This window comes from Artibeus jamaicensis, unplaced genomic scaffold (genome assembly GCF_021234435.1).
Source record: "Artibeus jamaicensis isolate MK-2021 breed Jamaican fruit bat unplaced genomic scaffold, CSHL_Jam_final contig_444, whole genome shotgun sequence".
NCBI classification, from domain to species: Eukaryota; Metazoa; Chordata; class Mammalia; order Chiroptera; family Phyllostomidae; genus Artibeus; species Artibeus jamaicensis.
This window is the reverse complement of record NW_026521831.1, coordinates 11,291,010-11,308,790: the sequence shown is the minus strand read 5'-3', so window position 1 is coordinate 11,308,790 and position 17,781 is coordinate 11,291,010. Positions and strand designations below refer to the sequence as shown.

The 17,781-nt window shown below is 43.5% G+C and overlaps 1 protein-coding gene across 7 annotated transcripts in view; it reads right to left on the bottom strand.

Moving 5' to 3' along the window:
* PTPN21 (protein tyrosine phosphatase non-receptor type 21) overlaps positions 1-16,913 on the bottom strand; it is a 66,334-nt gene extending 49,421 nt beyond the window's left edge. For 3 of the 7 annotated variants that reach the window (XM_053666010.1, XM_037130209.2, XM_037130213.2), the window contains exons 1-2: positions 16,572-16,912; positions 12,253-12,636 (exon numbers count right to left, since the gene is read on the bottom strand). In XM_053666010.1, the coding sequence (XP_053521985.1) occupies positions 12,253-12,432 (180 nt within the window). In that variant the 5' untranslated portion in view covers positions 12,433-12,636; positions 16,572-16,912. Of the gene's footprint in view, positions 1-12,252; positions 12,637-12,725; positions 12,747-13,231; positions 14,001-16,571 lie in introns of those variants that run through there. The other 4 variants (XM_053666014.1, XM_053666011.1, XM_053666012.1 and 1 more) reach the window with 4 other exon arrangements.
* Between the last annotated feature and the right edge of the window lie 868 nt (positions 16,914-17,781).

The following is a 17,781-nucleotide window of genomic DNA, read 5'->3' as shown; positions in this document are numbered from 1 at the left end:
GTATTTAAAATACATGATAACAAATATCTCAAGAGTACTTAAAACTACAACTTGGGAGGCTGCAAGGTGCCAGGCTGACCTCAAGGGCGCCAGCTCCATGGCAGGACACCTGTCACTCGCCCAGAGCTGCCTACTGGGAAGAAAGATGCCCGTCAAGGAGCCAGAAGAACTACTCCAGTTGTGGCTCCTGCCAGGTAACCACGAGCAAGCTGCGTAACGCCTCTGCATCTCGGTTTACCCACATGTAGAACAGAGGTGAGTGGAACAGGGCCTCGCGCACGGGACGGGAGGATCAGACTGGGTGAGACGAGAAAAAGCACTCAGGAGTAATATTAGCTTTTATTATCATCCTTTTCAAATTCCCTTAAACAGTATAAAATTGCGTATTCCATCTCCTTTCCTGTACTGGAAATTCTACACCTAAATATTTCCTTCACTACAGGGTTTTGTCTTGGGTAACTTTTTCTTTTCTTTCTCTTATCCTTTTCTAATAAATTATTAGAAAATCCCAACACTCAGAATGTTTTTTTGTTTTTTTAGGGAAATGGCGAAGGCTCATGAAGAAGTAGCGTGCTGCTGAGTGCTGACCTGCAGCCGGAGGACCTGAACTCTCCCTGGTGGCTGTCCCTGACCAGTCGCCCCAGCCAGGCATGGGGAGCACAGCAGCACAGTCTGTGTTCTGGGGGGGGGGGAGTGACAGATACTATTATAAACATAATAATATATCATGTTAGGTATGCTCTTCATTAAACATGCTTCAGTTTTCTTCCTGTTGTCCTACAGTAATAAAGAATTTATAAGAATTTACCATTCAAACACAAATTTGACTTCAGAATATGTGCCAGTAATAAAAATAGACAAGTCAACTATACACTTGTCTAAATATTACCTTTAAGTGCGAAATAGGGGGGATAGAGGTTATTTTCTAAATAATTTACACCAAACTCTGGCAGAGAGAGAGAGGATGTTATAGTGAATATCTTTATTCTCAGTGGCGTAACTCAGAATTGGCTGACTTAGTAATAATAGCTCGGAAGGAGACCAGACTCCAGGTGGTAATGCACCTAGAGTGTACAGATGTCATATTATAATGCTGTACAATGGAAATTTACTTGATATTAAGCAATGTTACCCCAATAAACTTAATAAAAATTTTAAAAAATAACACCATTACTTTTCTTCAATCCAGTTTTTCTCAGGATATTACTTCCACTAAAAAAAAATTGACGTAATAAAAAAGGAAATGGCCCTGGCTGGTGTGGCTCAGTGGATTGTGTGCTGGCCTGCAAACCAGGGGGTCGCTGGTTCGATTCCCAGTCAGGGCACACACCTGGGTTGCAAGCCAGGTCCCCAGTGTGGGGCGCACAAGAAGCAACCACACATTGATGTTTCTCTCCCTCACTTTCTCCCTCTCTCCCTCTCTCTCTAAAAATAAATATGTCTTAAGAAAAAGAAAAGAAAATGGAAATCGCTAAAGAAAAATAACTTTGCCGTAAAAAAAAAAAAAACCAAAAAGCAGAGTTGACAGTTAACAAGTGTGTTGTATCACAATCTCCCTTGGGTCTGACACTGCCCATTTGGTCCTTTCCACTGAGCTCCTGGAAGGAGGAAGGAAGTCAGTTACATTCAGGATTAAATTAAACACATGTACCCCTGGCTGGCATAGCTCAGTGGATTGAGCACAGGCCTGCGAATCAAAGGATCGAGGTTCGATTCCCAGTCAGGGCACATGCCTGTGTTGCAGGCCAGTTCCCAGCAGGGGACACACGAGAGGCAACCATGCATTGATATTCCTCTCCTTCTCTTCCCCTCTACAAATAAATAAATAAATGGTGACAGATTTTTTAAAAATAAATAAATAATCAATTAAACACACGTAAAGTATCTAGCACAGTGCCTGACATATGGTCAGAACCCAATAAATAGCTACCGTTCTTATTATCACATGTAACCATATCACATATGAAAGAAACAAAATCATATGATTAGTGCAGGGATTTGAAACCAAAGCTCATCTGGCACTAAAACTCTACCTTGTTGCCCACAAAACCCTGTTTTGTCAACTGCAGTTGAATTCAATCTGCTGAACATTCACTTGCATTTAAAGAGAATTTGTCAAGTCAGAGTCTGAGCCGTCTAAATAATTGTAACAGAACTGAGCAAAGACAGACAAGTCGCTGTATACTCACAAAGAGAACAGGTCGCTGCCACCCCACATGAAGTCACTTGTGTATTCTCTTACCCAGCTCGGGTCAAGTTTGTTCAAAATAGCACAATTACTGTGTCCTACTTGGAAATATTAATATAAATGCTGTGCAGCCTTCAGCGACCTCATCTGGGTAAGGTACTACAGAAAGTACCACGAACCCTCAACAGAAACTTACTCCTACCACAGGTTGCTACTTCTCATATACAATGTGTGGCACGCATAGTTTCTTCCAATGAAATCAGCATCTTAAGCTAATCCTTGAAAATTTAAATTGACTCTGGATATCCTATGGTTTATTAAACAAGAAATCTAAGTGATATTTATTTATGAACAAATCGCTTGGAAAGCCAAACAGGAAAATATCTGCTAAACCAGCTGTGCTGTATCAGTTTGATAGGATTTCAAACCCACTTGTTTATGACAAAAACTGAAGTTGCTCTTAAGAGTGAAGTTTTTTTTTAAGTAAAACCGTTTGGGCAGCAGGGAGGTGAGCCACGCGAGGACACCATCATCTCATCTGTTGTTGCTAAGCACTCAGGAACTCAGCTGCTGGAGGACTCCACTGGGGTTTGTCGATGAGAATACATGAAGAAACAACTACAGCAGGGGACATCTGGGTGAGGGACAAGCGTTTAAGAGGACTATCTGAGAACGTTTGGCCTGGGCAAGGGTGCCCCTTGCTGATGCAAAGAGCTCTCCAAAACCCTCTGGAGCATTGACTCCTGCCTTGACAAAGGCGACTTCCACCAGCAGTGGCGAAAGCTGTACAGGGGCCCCACAAAGAACCTTTTTCCCATCAAGCCTGGGCCTCCCTTCCCCACCAACGCGCTCTAGCAACATGAGATGTTTACTGCGGTGCTGGCGGCTGGGCATCAGCTCTCGGTGGGCTAAGCTGAGTGCCAACTTGTAAAAGGTACACTCCAGCTAAATTCAGACTTTATTCCTTTCACCTCCCCTTGCTTGGAACAATAGTGTAATTAATCTATCAATCCTTTGGAGTACTTCTTTCTTTTTTCTTTTTAGTTTTTATTTATTTACCCTTAGAGAGAGGGGAAGAGAAGGAGAAAGAGAGAGGGAGAAACTTCAATGTGTGGTTGCCTCTCACACACCCCCTCCTGGGGACCTGGCCTGCAACCCAGGCATATGCCCTGACTGAGAATTGAACCAGCAACCCTTTGATTTGCAGGCCCATGCTCAATCCACTGAGCTATAATCAGCCAGGGTTGGAGTACTTATTTCTTGATCTTATTAAAAAAAACATTATCCTGCATGCTACTAGCTTGTAAAATTTTTGCAGTGAGCCTGTGTTACATAAGTCACTGGCAAAGACAAACTCAGTCTTGAAGTATAATTTTGCCCTTCAAAATAAGAACCCAGCACACTACTAAAAAAGTGCTATAAGCCAAGGCCCTATATCAAGTTTGAGTAGGGTGTGAATCTGACAAGAAGAATGAAGAACAAAGCTGAACAACTGGCCAGGGAATTTGGTTACTGCACAGAGGAAGCATGAGCCATCCATTCATTCATTGAAGAATGTCACATACCTGCTACTGGACTGCTTGGCGGGCCTGAAGGTGCCATCTGGTAGGGAAGACAGACACGGATCTACCCTCAGAGGAGCATGAAGAAGCCCCACTCACAACCGCCCCCCTTTCCCTTGAAGGGAGTTGCGGTCTTTTCCCCCTTAACAGAAAGTTGTCCCAGAGAGGAAATGAATAACCCAATGGCCTTTTCCGAGATCTGGAGATAAAAGCCATTAAAAACGGGGCTTTGTGGGAGAAGGGGGTGGAGAACATACTTCAGAAACAAGTTATTTTCTTATAAACAGGAAGGCCTTCAATTGCTCACAAATATCCCATCCTATCAGCACCTTCACTCTGGAGAAAGATTGGGGAAGAATCTGTTAAACCAAGAGAAGGAAAGATGGACTCATCCAAGGTCCTCAAGGCCTGTAGCCTGAGCTTATAGATGGATTGTGGGAAGAAGTATCCATGAACCGCCTGAAATTGTATGCAAAATTCTGCATTTTCAACAGATTCTCCAAGAGGTCCATGGCCTCTCTAACTTAAAAAGTCAAAGTTCAAGCAGAAGTCTGACAGGCATAAATGCTAATTCTGATTCTTTTGCTTATTAGCTATGTGGCCACCCAGATTAGTGTGGCAAATTACCCAGTTTTTCAGGACTTCAATTTCTTCATTTTAAACTGGAAAAGATAATGCCTAATTCATGGTGAGGATTAAACGAGATGAGGCATGTTAAGCTTCCAGCATAACAAAGTTCATTCACCCAGAAGGAGGACAGCAGAAAGCTGTTCAAGCTTCTAGTGTTATAAGGAATGAAACCGGAAACCACATACAAGGACAATGACAGAACTTAGGGCCCCCAAACCACCATCAGTTCCCTCCTGATGTCTTCCGTTTTGTAACTCAACTCACAAACCTCTCGATATGAGCAAATTCACAATTCCACATGGTCATGGGACTGCAATGTCGTGACAGGTTGTTGGTGAGAGAGGTTCAAGGGCATCTCTAATGTCGCTTAGGTGAAAAATCCGATACTGAGAGAATAACATCTCAGGCTGTTAGCCTTTACATTTATTAGAAATGAGGTGAACGAACAAACAAAAAAAGAAAGTATAAAGGTGAAGGTTGAAAAATACTCCCTTTCTTTAAGTAAACAGGTTTCCAAATTCTGTATTAACTTGTATGATGGTAAATTTATTCTAAAATACATACTATCTCCATGTGTGTATGTATAATTCCTCTACTTATTCATGTGGCTGGTTCTTAATTATCTAGATCAAACAAGAAAAGAACAGATCATCTAAACATCAGGGAAAATACTTGCTCATTCATAATCAGCTTTGGACTTTTTAAAAAATTTTATTATTTTTTTTAAATATACAGCCGTGGCTGGTGTAGCTCAGCGGATTGAGTGCGGGCCTGCGAACCAGAGTATCGTGGTTCGATTCCCAGTCAGGGCACATGCCTAAGTTGCAGACCAGTTCCCAGCAGGGGACACACGAGAGGCAACCATACATTGATATTTCTCTCCCTATCTCCTTCCCTTCCCGTCTAAAGATAAATAAAGAAAATCTTAAATATATATATATTTTTTATTGATTATGCCATTACAGTTGTTCTATTTCCCCCTTCATTCCCCTCCACCCTGCACACCCCTCCCCCATCATTCCCCCCTTTAGTTTATGACCACGTGTCTCAAGTTCTTTAGATTCTATATTTCCCCTACTATTCTTGCCCTCCCCCCTATCTATTTTCTACCTACTATCTATGCTACTTATTTTCTGTACCTTCTCCCCCCTTCTCCTCCTCCCACTCCCCTGTTGCTAACCCTCCATGTGATCTTCATTTCTATGGTTCTGCTCCTGATCTAGCTGTCCTCTTAGTTTGCTTTTGTTTTAGGTGTGGTTCTTAATAACTGAGTTTGCTGTCCTTTCACTGTTCACCTTTTTTATCTTCTTTTTCTTAGGTAAGTCCCTTTAACATTTCATATAATAAGGGCTTGGTGATGATGAACTCCTTGAATTCGATCTTATCTGAAGAAACACTTTATCCGCCCTTCCATTCTAAATGAAAGCTTTGCTGGGTAGAGCAATCTTGGTTGTAGGTCTTTGAATTTCATGACTTGGAATACTTCTTTCCAGCCCCTTCTTGCCTGTAAGGTCTGTTTTGAGAAATCCACAGACAGTCTGATGGGAACTCCTTTGTAGGTGACTGTCCCCTTATCTCTTGCTGCTTCTAGGATTCTCTCCTTCATTTTAATCTTGGCTAATGTAATTATGATGTGCCTTGGACTTTGGAAAGCTTTCTTTATCTTGGGGAAGAGGCCAATCTAAGATTTAAATTCACTTCAGATGGTTCAATAGCTTTAACTAAAAATATTTACTGATCTATAAGTCTGTCTTATCGGTTTTATAACATACATAATGAATAACTACCAGTCCAAAAGGTTAAAAAGTTTATAGGTAATCACACATATTTCAGCTATTTTTAGAGCCCAATTGAAAACAGCTTAGCACAGAAGGAAATGCGTAGGAAATTCTTGAGGTCTACTCAGGTAACAGTCAAGATAAGGTCAGTGGATATTTGAAATACCTGAGACACTAATTTAAAATAAAACACTCTGATGGCCAAGTACACTTTCTAAAGTTGCACTTGAGAGTAATGGCTTGCATTATACACTTGATTCCTCCCTTCCAACAAATCCCTTAGCTAAAAAAATTTCCCCATCAACCAGAAAACACTGTGAGAAGACTCTGTTCAAAGTTCAGCAAGGAAGCTAACACTCCTTCGATACAGCAATCTTATCTCAGGGAGTTGTTAAAACTAGAACATTTGCTGCGTGTTTCAAAAGAAACCCCAAAGTGAAAAAATCAGCCTAAAGAAAAAAGGTACTTTTCAACCTGTGTTCAAAACTTTGTACATGTTCAACTTTCTCCGGGAAATAAAATCATATAGTGTATAAAGACTGATGAAACTGAACTATTATCCATGCTTATCATGTACATTTTTTTTAAAAGCCTTCATTTCTAACCCAGAAGAGATTTATTCAGCAGCTATGTACTGTAAGGTACAAGGTGCCACTCCAGGCAGTGGTGAGAGGTCAGCCCTACTCCGAGGGAGCGCACGTTCTAAAGAAGAACTTGACCTACATGCGATGCACTTCACATACAGTTTAAAAAGCATTTTCTGAAGATCTGTGATAAACCACAACACAGTAACCAAATATCAAAGCCTATACTCATCACTTTAAGTGAGAGGCCGTAATAAGAACCTCTAAATTGTGTTAGCCTTTTCCCCTTATTCAACAGAACACTTTGGAGGTAATTTTAGGAGTGAGTGAGTATCGATCTCAACTTCAGAACTGTAGTTATATGTATACAACAAGGAGGACCCTTCCTCCCCCCCCACACACAAAACACTCAGAAACAGCTGATGGAAAAGTGACCTCTGACATTTAAGTTGTACAACTGACACATAAAAATCATAGCAAAAAAACATGAGAAAAGTTGTCTTGCAAAGGTTTTGGGGTTTTACAACTTCCCTGTTTCCTAAACAGAGATTTAAAACTTTAAAAAGTAAAAATAAAAGAAAGAACTTTAACCACATGTAAATTCAAGCTTTTAAGACCAAGGAAGGATCCCTGTAAGTGAAAGATTGCAATGACTCTGATTAAAAGGCATGGCAGCATGATAAAAGTGTGATTATTAAAGATTTTAAAAGAATTCTTAAGGGGGGTGGGGTGGGATAGGAGAAATAGATTTAAAAAAATGTACTTGAAAAGTAACTAAATAAAATTTAATATTAAAAAAAAAAGAATTCTTAAGACATACCCTGAACAAAAAATATAAACCTTAATCCACAATTTCATAAAATCTTTTTTTTTAAATCCTAGGGATTTGTGGACAGGAGGGAAGAAACAAGCTAATGGAGAAGTAAAAACCTACTAAAGCTGTATATTTTGAGGGCAATGAGGCTGTAACATTGTACAAATTAGTTCCAGCTAGCAAGAAACAGAGATTCGAGTACGCATGCTAAGTTACACTGGTATATTAAACATTTAGCCCTTCAGTAAGCTAAGAAGTGTGAATATCAATGGCTGCTATACTTGTTTGTGCTATAAGAACATTTTATAAACAGCATGTATTCTCTTAGGAAATGGAAGAGACACAGACATTTACAAAAGAGAATTCACTCCAAGTCGGTCAGTCACCCCAACACAGAAGAGTCACCAAAAGTAACAGTAATGAAGAACACTTATTGAGAGTTTCTGAAATACAAGGTCCTCCGATAAATGTTTTACATTTGCCATTGAATCCTACATGCACTTAAATAGATAATGTTATTGTTCTCAATTCAGAGATAAAAACAGTGGACTTGGGAAATTAAGTAATTTGCCCTAAGTCAGACAACTAATCAATCAGTGGCAGCACTGGGGGCCAGATCCGGGTGTTTCTGACTCAGCTGGCCAATTTCTCGATCACACTGTCAAACAGTCTTCTCAAGCGGCAAACAGAGGCATTGCCCCTCTAATCACTGCTCAGAAAAACAGCTCAGCCCCAAAGGAACCCGTCTGGTCTGGGAGGCAGTACGGCTCCCCTTTATGAAGATAGGTGAGGTTTTCAGGGCTCCCTCCCTTCTCCAATTTCACGCTCACCAAGCAACTTCCCGGCCCTGGCTCCCAAGTGGCCTGCCTGCAGGGAGATCACAGCACATACTCTGGGGGCCCCGGGCGGTTCCGTAGCTCGTGGTCAATTACTAAGCTAGCACCCTGGTTTTACACATCCCTGTCAGTGAGCTGGGCTAACATGGGTCTCACTCCCTGCGACACTGGCTTTTTAAGCCTGACCACCTCACTCCAGAGTGTGCTGGTTCCGGTCAAGGCAATACTGACCCATGGGAGTGGCTGCGCCCAGCTGACTCCCTCTGGTCTCACCACCTCCATCAAACCTGCAGAATGCAGACCTTCAGGACTAGAGAGAAATTTTTCTAATTCTGCTTAAGTTCTGTAAGGCTTTTCACAGCCTCTCTTGAAACTATTGTGAAACTCAGAATGTGTGATATGTAGAGAATTTCAACAGCTCTCTGAAAGGCTGTTGCTATAGTAAAAAGCATATTTTCCTATGAGGATAATTTTTCCCTTTTTAAAAGTCAATTTTAAACAATCTAAGTCAACTAAATTAAATATAGTGACCTTTCTGTTTTTAGTTTTTTAACGTGTTACAAACTATCTCAGACCAAAAAAAAAAATGAAGAGTAAAAAACAAACATTATATACCCATACATCCAGCTTAAGAAATAAAATACTACCGATATAGTGGAAACCCGTGGAAATAGCATTATAATGATATTATCATGTAGTCTTATGATTGCCGTAATAAAAGTGAAATGGTATTCAATTAAACAAGAAAAGTAAAGGCTGTTTCTCCCCCAGCTTAGATTTGAGCAGTAGCAAAGTTCATCTGCCAAATCTATACACTATGATAATCTTAAATTTGCTTGACAGGAAAATACTATAAGACAACACACCAATATCTCTTGGTATAAATCTTATCCGTGATGTATGGACACAAACCCAGAACAGGTGTTGCTGGCTCAGATTATTTCTGAACAGTCTTTCAGTAAGATTAGGCCTGGGGCTTGAGCCATCTGTTTACATGCTACAGAACACAGCTTCTGAAATTCTGAAATGAAAAACGTGCTATACAAACTAAGTTCCTAACCATGGCTGTCGTTAAGTGTTGGAAATAGTGGAACAGCCTGTTCAGGGGCAAGACATTTTCCAGAGATGACATCTGTTCCCTCTCAACTCACTCTACACCGGCGCGTTAAAATTCATCGTATACCCACAGCTGTATGAAGCTGCTTATTCCCGAGTCTGATAACATCAAACAAGGGATAGCGACTTCTCGGCTCACAGAGAATGAAGGCCATGCCTGTAGGTTCAGTTCAACCTGTATTTACTGAGCACATTCCAGGCCTGGCACTCTGGGTACAAAAATAAATTAACCACGGTTTCTCAAGATGTTGACTCTGTGGTGGTTGTAGGCAGACCTGGTACATGAGGAAGAAATTACAGGAAAAACCAACCAAAATCGGGAAAAAGGAAAAAGGGGTGAAGGAAGCAAAAATGATGGAATAAATGCTAGCAAACAGAAGTGGTGGCTGAGGCCAGCTTTTCTGGTTTACTTTTTTCTCCTAGGACTGCTCCATCCAAGGCTCCCCTTCCTCTATTCAACCCTGAGGGGTCTGCCACATCTTTCCCCGTCCTGGGAAGCCTCACATGTTCTCCTGGCTTCAACTAATTAACTGACCTGGGCTGATGCTTCCAAAATCTCCTCTCCCCAGCCTGGATTCTCACCTGAGCTCCAGACCCACACACCTGCTTCTGCCTACTGAACCTCTCAATGGGCATCTCAAAGTCAGTACTTTCAGAACCAAACTCACCACACACCTCTCCTTATCCCCCTCAAAACTACCCTTCCTTTTATGTTTCCTCTCTCTGTTAGAGCCCCCAGCATTTACTGGAAAACTCAGTCTCAACCCGGACCTCTGGCTAGCCCTTACCCAACAACTCAGGAAGTAGATCCTAAGTATCTCTAGATTACGTATCTCTAGATTACACCCACTTCTCTCCATCCCCACCCAAATTCGAGTGCCCACCTTCTACACAACGACTCCTTTCTAATCGTTCCCCAGAGGGCTCACTCTTCCCCAAAACTAATTGTACCACAGCCCTGTTTAAAAGCTCTTCATTAACTTCCCTATTACTTTCAGGACAAGCCCAAACCTTTCTTTAACAACCCCCTACACACACATTACAACATTACACGCCCCCTGCTCTCAGCCTTTCCTCTCCCACTTCAGACTCCAGGCAGATCACCTGCCTCACGCCTTTGGCCCTGTCCTGTTAGTTCCTTTGTTGGAACAGTCTTTTCCAGCCCCTGTAGGACCACCCTGCCCCATCCTTCAGGTTCAAGTTCAGACATCACTTGCCCTGGGAGGCGTTCCCTGTGTTGTCCCTCCCTATCGTCTTTGCACTCTCCACTCCCCTGGCACAGCATGGGTCGGGCCAGTTTTCTTACTACGGTAAGCTCCTAATACATTATGTGCTTGGCACTAAAGTCTTCAGTATTGAATCATCAAATGCTTGGATGGTCACCAGGGGCACAGTTTATTGCTGACTTTTTATGAACCACAACCATCAGTTAGGAAGACAGGTATTCATGTGGAATAACCAGTTTCTCCATCTTTCTCTTACCCTAGAACCAGGTGGCCAAAGGATGAAGGGTCCTAGGTTTAATTACAGCCCTACTTCTCACAGGCTTTACACAGTATTTTAAATTTATGTGGATACTTGAGGACTCTACAACTTCCTATTGACTAGATGAGGGGTTTTCCAGGACAAACCTCTCTATGATTACTGTAACAGACTAGTTATTAGAGCTTGGCTTCACCTGCACATTAAATCACACAACCACTCTGAGGACTAGGAACCCCTGGTATCCCCATGGTTCCGGTGAGGGAACTGGAGCCCAGAGAGGTCACATAGCTTGCCCAATGCTAAACAACCAGAATTCAAACTCAGACAATGTGTCTCTAGAATCTTGGCCTGGCCTATGGAAAACGATGAAGGTTGAATGAATAAATGAAGTCTATATAATGTACTAGATCAAGATGACACATTGGGGATTATATTGGGTTGGCCAGGAAGTCTGTATGGTACTCCCCATAAAATAAGACACATTTTTTCATTTTCACCAATAACTATTGATTTGCATATTCTGAGTAAGTTGGCTATCTCCCACTATTGGCTTCTAGTGGGTAGAGGCCAGGGGTGCTGCTAAACCTCTTCCAATGCATAAGACAGCCCCACAGCAAAGAATTATTTGGCCAAAATGTCAACAGTACCAAGAAACTTCACAAACCACTTTTGACACATTCAATCAGTCACAGAACCTTCTCCATATACTACACAAATATTTTTGCATTTCACTTGCATTTTTACCTTTCTTGAAATAATAAAGCATATGCCAAAAATGTTGCATATTTTTCCATCTTCAATATTAAAATGGCTGCAGAAAAAATTCACCAATTTTGATGGGGTTTTTTTTTTAATGCACACTAATGTGACAGCTGTCACAATACAATCGAACAAAGTGAAAGACAGCTAAGTGCTACTACAGCCAGCATACATAAAGAACTTTTTGGCCAACCCAATAGTAGAAAAAGGAAACTTGATCATTCAAAATGCAATCGTATTTGATTTTGAATTACATTTGGGGGGGGCATGTAAACATTTAAAAAACTTGGACACTGTTCACTATCTTACAGGGTACCCCAAAAGAAAAACCCCTTGTTCTGTGTCCATTCCTTATTCATGGGATATGGGCTTGCAGGCTCAACTCAAGATACCCTGGCCAGGGACACACTTTGAGAACGCAGAGCCAACATACATTCAAGTGGCTGGGAGCTAAGGAGAGAAGCCAGGCCAGAAGAGCCGGCAGCCTTTATGCAGCTTACCTCCCGCAGCTCCAGCCTCTGGGCCACGGCCTCCAAGCTCTCCTGACCAGTGCTCTCCACTGACAGTGTGAACTCCACAAACTCGTTATTGAGCAGCTGGATCCGGGCAACCAGGCAGCTCTTGCTGGACACCGTGTAGCGCCGGGTACGTTTGAGTTTTAATCCAAATGGCAGTGGCATCTTTTTCTCTCTTCAAGAGTGGAGGGGTAACACGGGAAAAGCACCGCTACCAATGCAGAGGTGTTGCGGGAGGAGGAGGAGGGTGATCCCCTCCTGCCCCGAGGGGTACTGCACAGTCTCGGGCTGCTCACCCAGCAGCTGCCGCCGCCATTAAAACACAACTGAGTCTCCAAAGGCCAGGTGAAGGGAGCATCCACGCCAGTGCTGGAGAGAGAGGAACACTGGTTACACAGGCCATGGCAACTCTGGACTTTAAAAAATAAACATCAATAACGCTACAGCCAAAGAATAACCTTTCTCTCTCTTCTGGAAAAAAGGCATGAACAGGGTCTGGGAGACAGCGAGGAAGTTTAATCAGAGCTGGGCAGACCCTCGGTCAGATTCCTTCCAACAGTGGCAACGACCACCTGTGGACGTTTCAGGATTAAATGCGATAGTTACTGGCACTATTATAACCCCAAATTGAGTAGCTAGCATTAGTGGTCCTGTTTCTGTGTTAGGTAAGATTTTGTTTGTTCATAGTTAACTCTTTGTCTCCCCAATACTCCAAATATGAGGATCTTTAATCCTTAGGTGAGTTAACGGCAAAACACCTCCAGAAGTGCAAGATTCAAGCCTCAGTCCCAAAAGGCAAATTAACCCTAGACCCAAATGAGAGGCATAATCCCCTCTAACATATGGCAGCTGTGAGGTTCAAACAAGGTGAAGCGCTTAACGAGCATTTGTAGAGCCGTTTCTGGCTTATAAATGCTGACGCCATCAAATTGATGTATTTATAATAAATCACAGACGACCTTACAAATGTTTGCTATCCGACTACCAAGTTCTGAAAAGCGTGGCCCCATCTCCTCTCCGGGTGTGATGCCGAAAGAGGCGGTGCACCTTCACCTAAGTACAGAGACAATAACGAGGGGCGGACAGAGTTCCGCCAGCCCTCGTTAGAGCTAAGAGCCCAGCCCTCCGAGCTAAGAGCACAGCGGAGAGCTCGGGCTCCGACTCCTCGCGGAATAGCAGGCGGCATCGCCCGGCCAACGCGCAGCCTCCCAGCATCCGGAACCCTCGGCCCGCGGCTGAGTTTCCGGACGGACGCCCTAGGGAAGGTCCGGCCCCGCTGCTCCGGAGGGAACTTTTAAAGGACCCAGCTCGAGACCCCACAGGTGGTGTTGGGAGCTGCGCGGGGTCCTGTAGATTCCCGGTGCGGAGCCTCACGAGTCCAACATATCCGATTCACAGCGTCTGTAATCACACCTCTTGGTGGTAACTCCTGAACTGAAGCAAATTGGCCTTGAGCGGCAAGTCGGGATTTTTACGTTAGCCGGATGTTTCTCCCACTGAACGAGCCGGCAGAATCCCGGGACAGACCAGACCCTCCGATTTCTTTTGAGCACAGATGCCTCCGAACAGGATCATTCCGCGAGGCTCGGCAGCGGCTGGCAACTCTGAACTCGGGTCGGGAACCGCGCGAAGGGGCGGGGTCCGCTCCCAGCCCTCGGCCGCACACTAGCACGGGAAGAGGTGGGGCTGGGTCGCAGTCTGCTCGTGCCCAGGCCGCTTTTCCGCCCTGCAGACCGGGAGTCTACGCCAGAGCAGACGGGCACGCACTCGGGGTTGGGGGGTTGGCAGAGCCAGAAAATACAGCTCAGCTATTACACTAGCCTTTGCAACGTTTTGTAGTTGCATTCCTCAAAAGTGTGTTTACGTCTCCGGGTGCAAGGCAACGTTGTGGGCACCGTGAGAAATCTAAGAGGAATCCTAAACCGTCGCTGCCCCTAAGGAGGTTACAAGCATGCCGTATTTACGTTCGGGGCTGTATCTCTAAAACGGACCCAACCACGGTTTTCGCTGTCTGGTTTTTTGTTCGTTTTTGTTCCTTGTGTTTTGGTATGGTTTTGGTTTGTGAGTTCTGGCTATTCCTAGAAAGCCCAAATAAAATAAAAGTTAAAAAACAAGGAATGGAGAAGGAAGACCAGAGGAAAAAAAGAAAACCGGAACTACATACAGCACTGTTAAAAGCATTTCCTGAGTGCCTTCTATAGGTAAAAACAGCATACTAAGGAGGGAAATAGAAAATAAATATTATGGTCTCCACTGCAGTTTATAATGCTCTTCGCTATGTCAGGGTTTTATAAACTAAATAGATAGTTGAGGCAAAAGTGAAAAAAAACCTCAAGAAATTAGAACCTCAATACTTTAAAACTAGTGTTTATAGAAATTTTAAAAAGCCATATACGTACAATACACAGGATCTGACACAAATAACACCTACTACAAAATCATAACCATGTAATTCTATAACAAGAATGTCACTCAAGCACACGTGACATTTTAGGTGAAATCTTCAAATTAAAACTATAAATTATACCCATATTACCCTACCAACCACACTCAGGGAGGCGTTACTTCTGCCGGGCCCTCTATGTACTAAATACCCTTTCATGAAATGAGGTGATGGATTTCAACTGTACACAAATTATGGTAACTGGAAACAGGATTAAGCGGGGCAGATAAACAAGATATTGCACATAAGCAGAGGAGAGATGAGCATTTGCATTAAGGGTGTTCAAATACAGTGGACTCTTCACTATAAAGATAGAACTATGCCTTAAAGGTGGTAAATAGGACACAATGTAATTTAATTATTAACTTAAGCTCTGATTAAGCAAACTCTGAGTAAAACTTTCAACTATCCCTGAGCTTTGAAATGTTTTACAGCATCAGAGGTAAAGAAAAGCCGATTCGTTCTCTTTTTTATTTTGGTAGATGTTATGGTGTAATTGAAAAAGTTGAGGGTTTGTGAGTGTCTCAGGTGCATTCCCTTCACCCAAGATCTATCCATAAGAATAGCCTGCTTTTTGCTTATTTATTTAACCTACTGTGTTAAAACAATGTTTTGCTTAATCACAAAATCATCAATGATGTACACACCTTAGCTTTCATTTATGTACAATATTTACTACTAAATGACGTCATAAAGTTATACATCTTTGAATAGAGGAATAGAAATTTAGGATGCTTTTTGGAAAATCTGTCTCGGGTAAAATGGTATGTAATAATTTGAAAGGTAGCTGAGTCTTGAGTTATAAACTTCCTAACTACTAAAGTAAACAATTTGTAATTAGCTTTTGAGGGGGAAAAAAACTACGATATTTTGTTTCTCTACAAAACCTGTTTGTTAGTAATAAGAAAACAAATACATGTTAAATTCTGTTCAAGTTTTCAAAAGACAGCCAGAGATATTTGTAAATTCATTTTAATGTCTTCTCACACCTCCTCTCAAAAGTTTCTCAAATGCACTTTAACTCTGAATCCTGTAGTTTCCCCCCTTGCTGATAAGGTCTTCACCACCTGTAACTTTGCCAATGATGCTTTAAAATAATCGGGAAAGAGATTACGATTTTTTAAGTAATATATACATCTACAGCATTAAATCCAACGTATGTTTCTCCAGGACCAAACATTTATACGTAGATACTCGAGAACAAAATGCCCTAGAAACAAAACAACTACCTTCAGAGTAAAATTACTGTCATATCCGACACTTCAAAAAAAAAAAAAAAAAACCCTGTCAACAACTACGAGGCGTACGGCGGCTGTCACTGGGAGCACTCGGCGTGTTTTGGATGTTTGAGAGCATACGCTATTATTATAAGGCTTTCTCAGCGAAAAAAAAAAAAGGAAATAAGACGAGCATGCCAAGAACTTGTAATCAGGATTTGCAGAAATCACAAGTCGCAATTTGCAGACCCAAGAATTCTTTTTTCCAGAGTAAACACTCTTCACTCAAAAAACAAAACCAGCCAACGCCAAGCAGTCCTTCCCTGTTCCCCTGCTCGCCTACGTTACCGGGCAATTTCGCACTGAATATCCCGAGGCAAAGATGTGCCTAAGACTTTTAAAAGGCGCGACCCTCGGAGGGGAGCTCTGAACAGACGTTCAAGCCCTCCCTTAGAAATTACTCCGGTAGGTCACAGATAACCTGGACATGAAACACTTTTCTCTTTGTTGCGCTCCTGCCACCGGCCAGTAGCCGGGACCCGTCCTCCGGGGCCGGCCGCCGCGATCTGGGGTCCGGGCGGGCGGACGCACCCCCACCGCCCGGCCCCAGCGCCCGCCCCCAGCCCGCAGCCCCGCGCCCTCACCTGCTCTGGCGCCCGCATCCTCCGGGCCGCGCGCCCTGCTCAGCGGCCCGCCTCCCGGGGCCCCGCCGCGCGGCCGCCGCAGCCGCGCCCGCAGCGCGCAGCGCTCACGGGGCTCTTGGGCCACACTTCCTGTCCCCGAAAACCTGGCCCGGAGACCATGCCCCCGGGCGCGACCGGCGGCGGCCGAGGCTCGGGCACCGCCTGGAGGTGGGACCCGGCGGCCGGGAGCGGCTCACAAAGGAAGCGCGCGGGGGTCGGGCGGCAGGAAGAGCGACCGACGGGCTGGGGACGCGCGGCCCGAGCAGCGGAGCGGCCGAGCGGGCGGGCGGATCTGGGGAGGCGGCTGCGGTCCGTGACCTCAGAGAGTTGGAATGCGGGCGGCGGGGCGCGGGGGAGGCGCGGACGAGGCGCGGACAGCTGCGCCCGCCCGCCGGGGAGGGGGCGCGCCGCTTCTTTTTATAATCATATGACCGCTTATTTTAAGAGTTTCCAAATAAAGCAAGGCTTTTAATACAAATGAGGGGAAGGGGACATTAGTTCTGTTCCAGGGGAAGGGTTTTATTCAGTGTTGTTAGGTGGTTCGTAAAATGCTGTTTTTGCTGGAGTGTTTCATTTACTCTCGTACATTTCTGAGCACAATTTAAACATTCTTTTCTTCCTCCTACGCTTACCCTAAGGATATACCCCACCAAAAAAAAAATAAATAAAGGAAAAACCCTAGTATTAGGTGGGAAGGTCCCCTTTCTCCAAAAAGAGTTGATATGCCTCAAATAACCCATGAGTCTCAAAAAAAAAGAAAGAAAGAAAAGTTGCATGCATATGCAATACCAAGTGAGAGCTATTAGGGATGCAGACTCCGTGGACAAGAGGTCTCGGTTCGACTCTCAGCGCCAACACCTGCTAGCTGGTGACCTTGTGCGTACTTCCTTTTTTATAAAGTGAGAAAAAAATTATCACTATCTAGTAGCTTGAGTAAAATATATGTTGTGCTTCATTTAATTCTGCACCCTAGTAACAATGGTTACTATTGCGTGGTATCATCACACGGTGCTATTAGTCTGTCTTGCAACCCTTAGCCAGGGAATAAAAGTGGGGCCCTGACAATCGCATCAGTGTGTTTGATCTTTACTTGGCATGTGGTAGTTTGAGTGTGTGCAGAGAAGCTCTTCTGTAAGTGGTTTTTAAAAATACTGTGGTTTCTGAAAAGCTT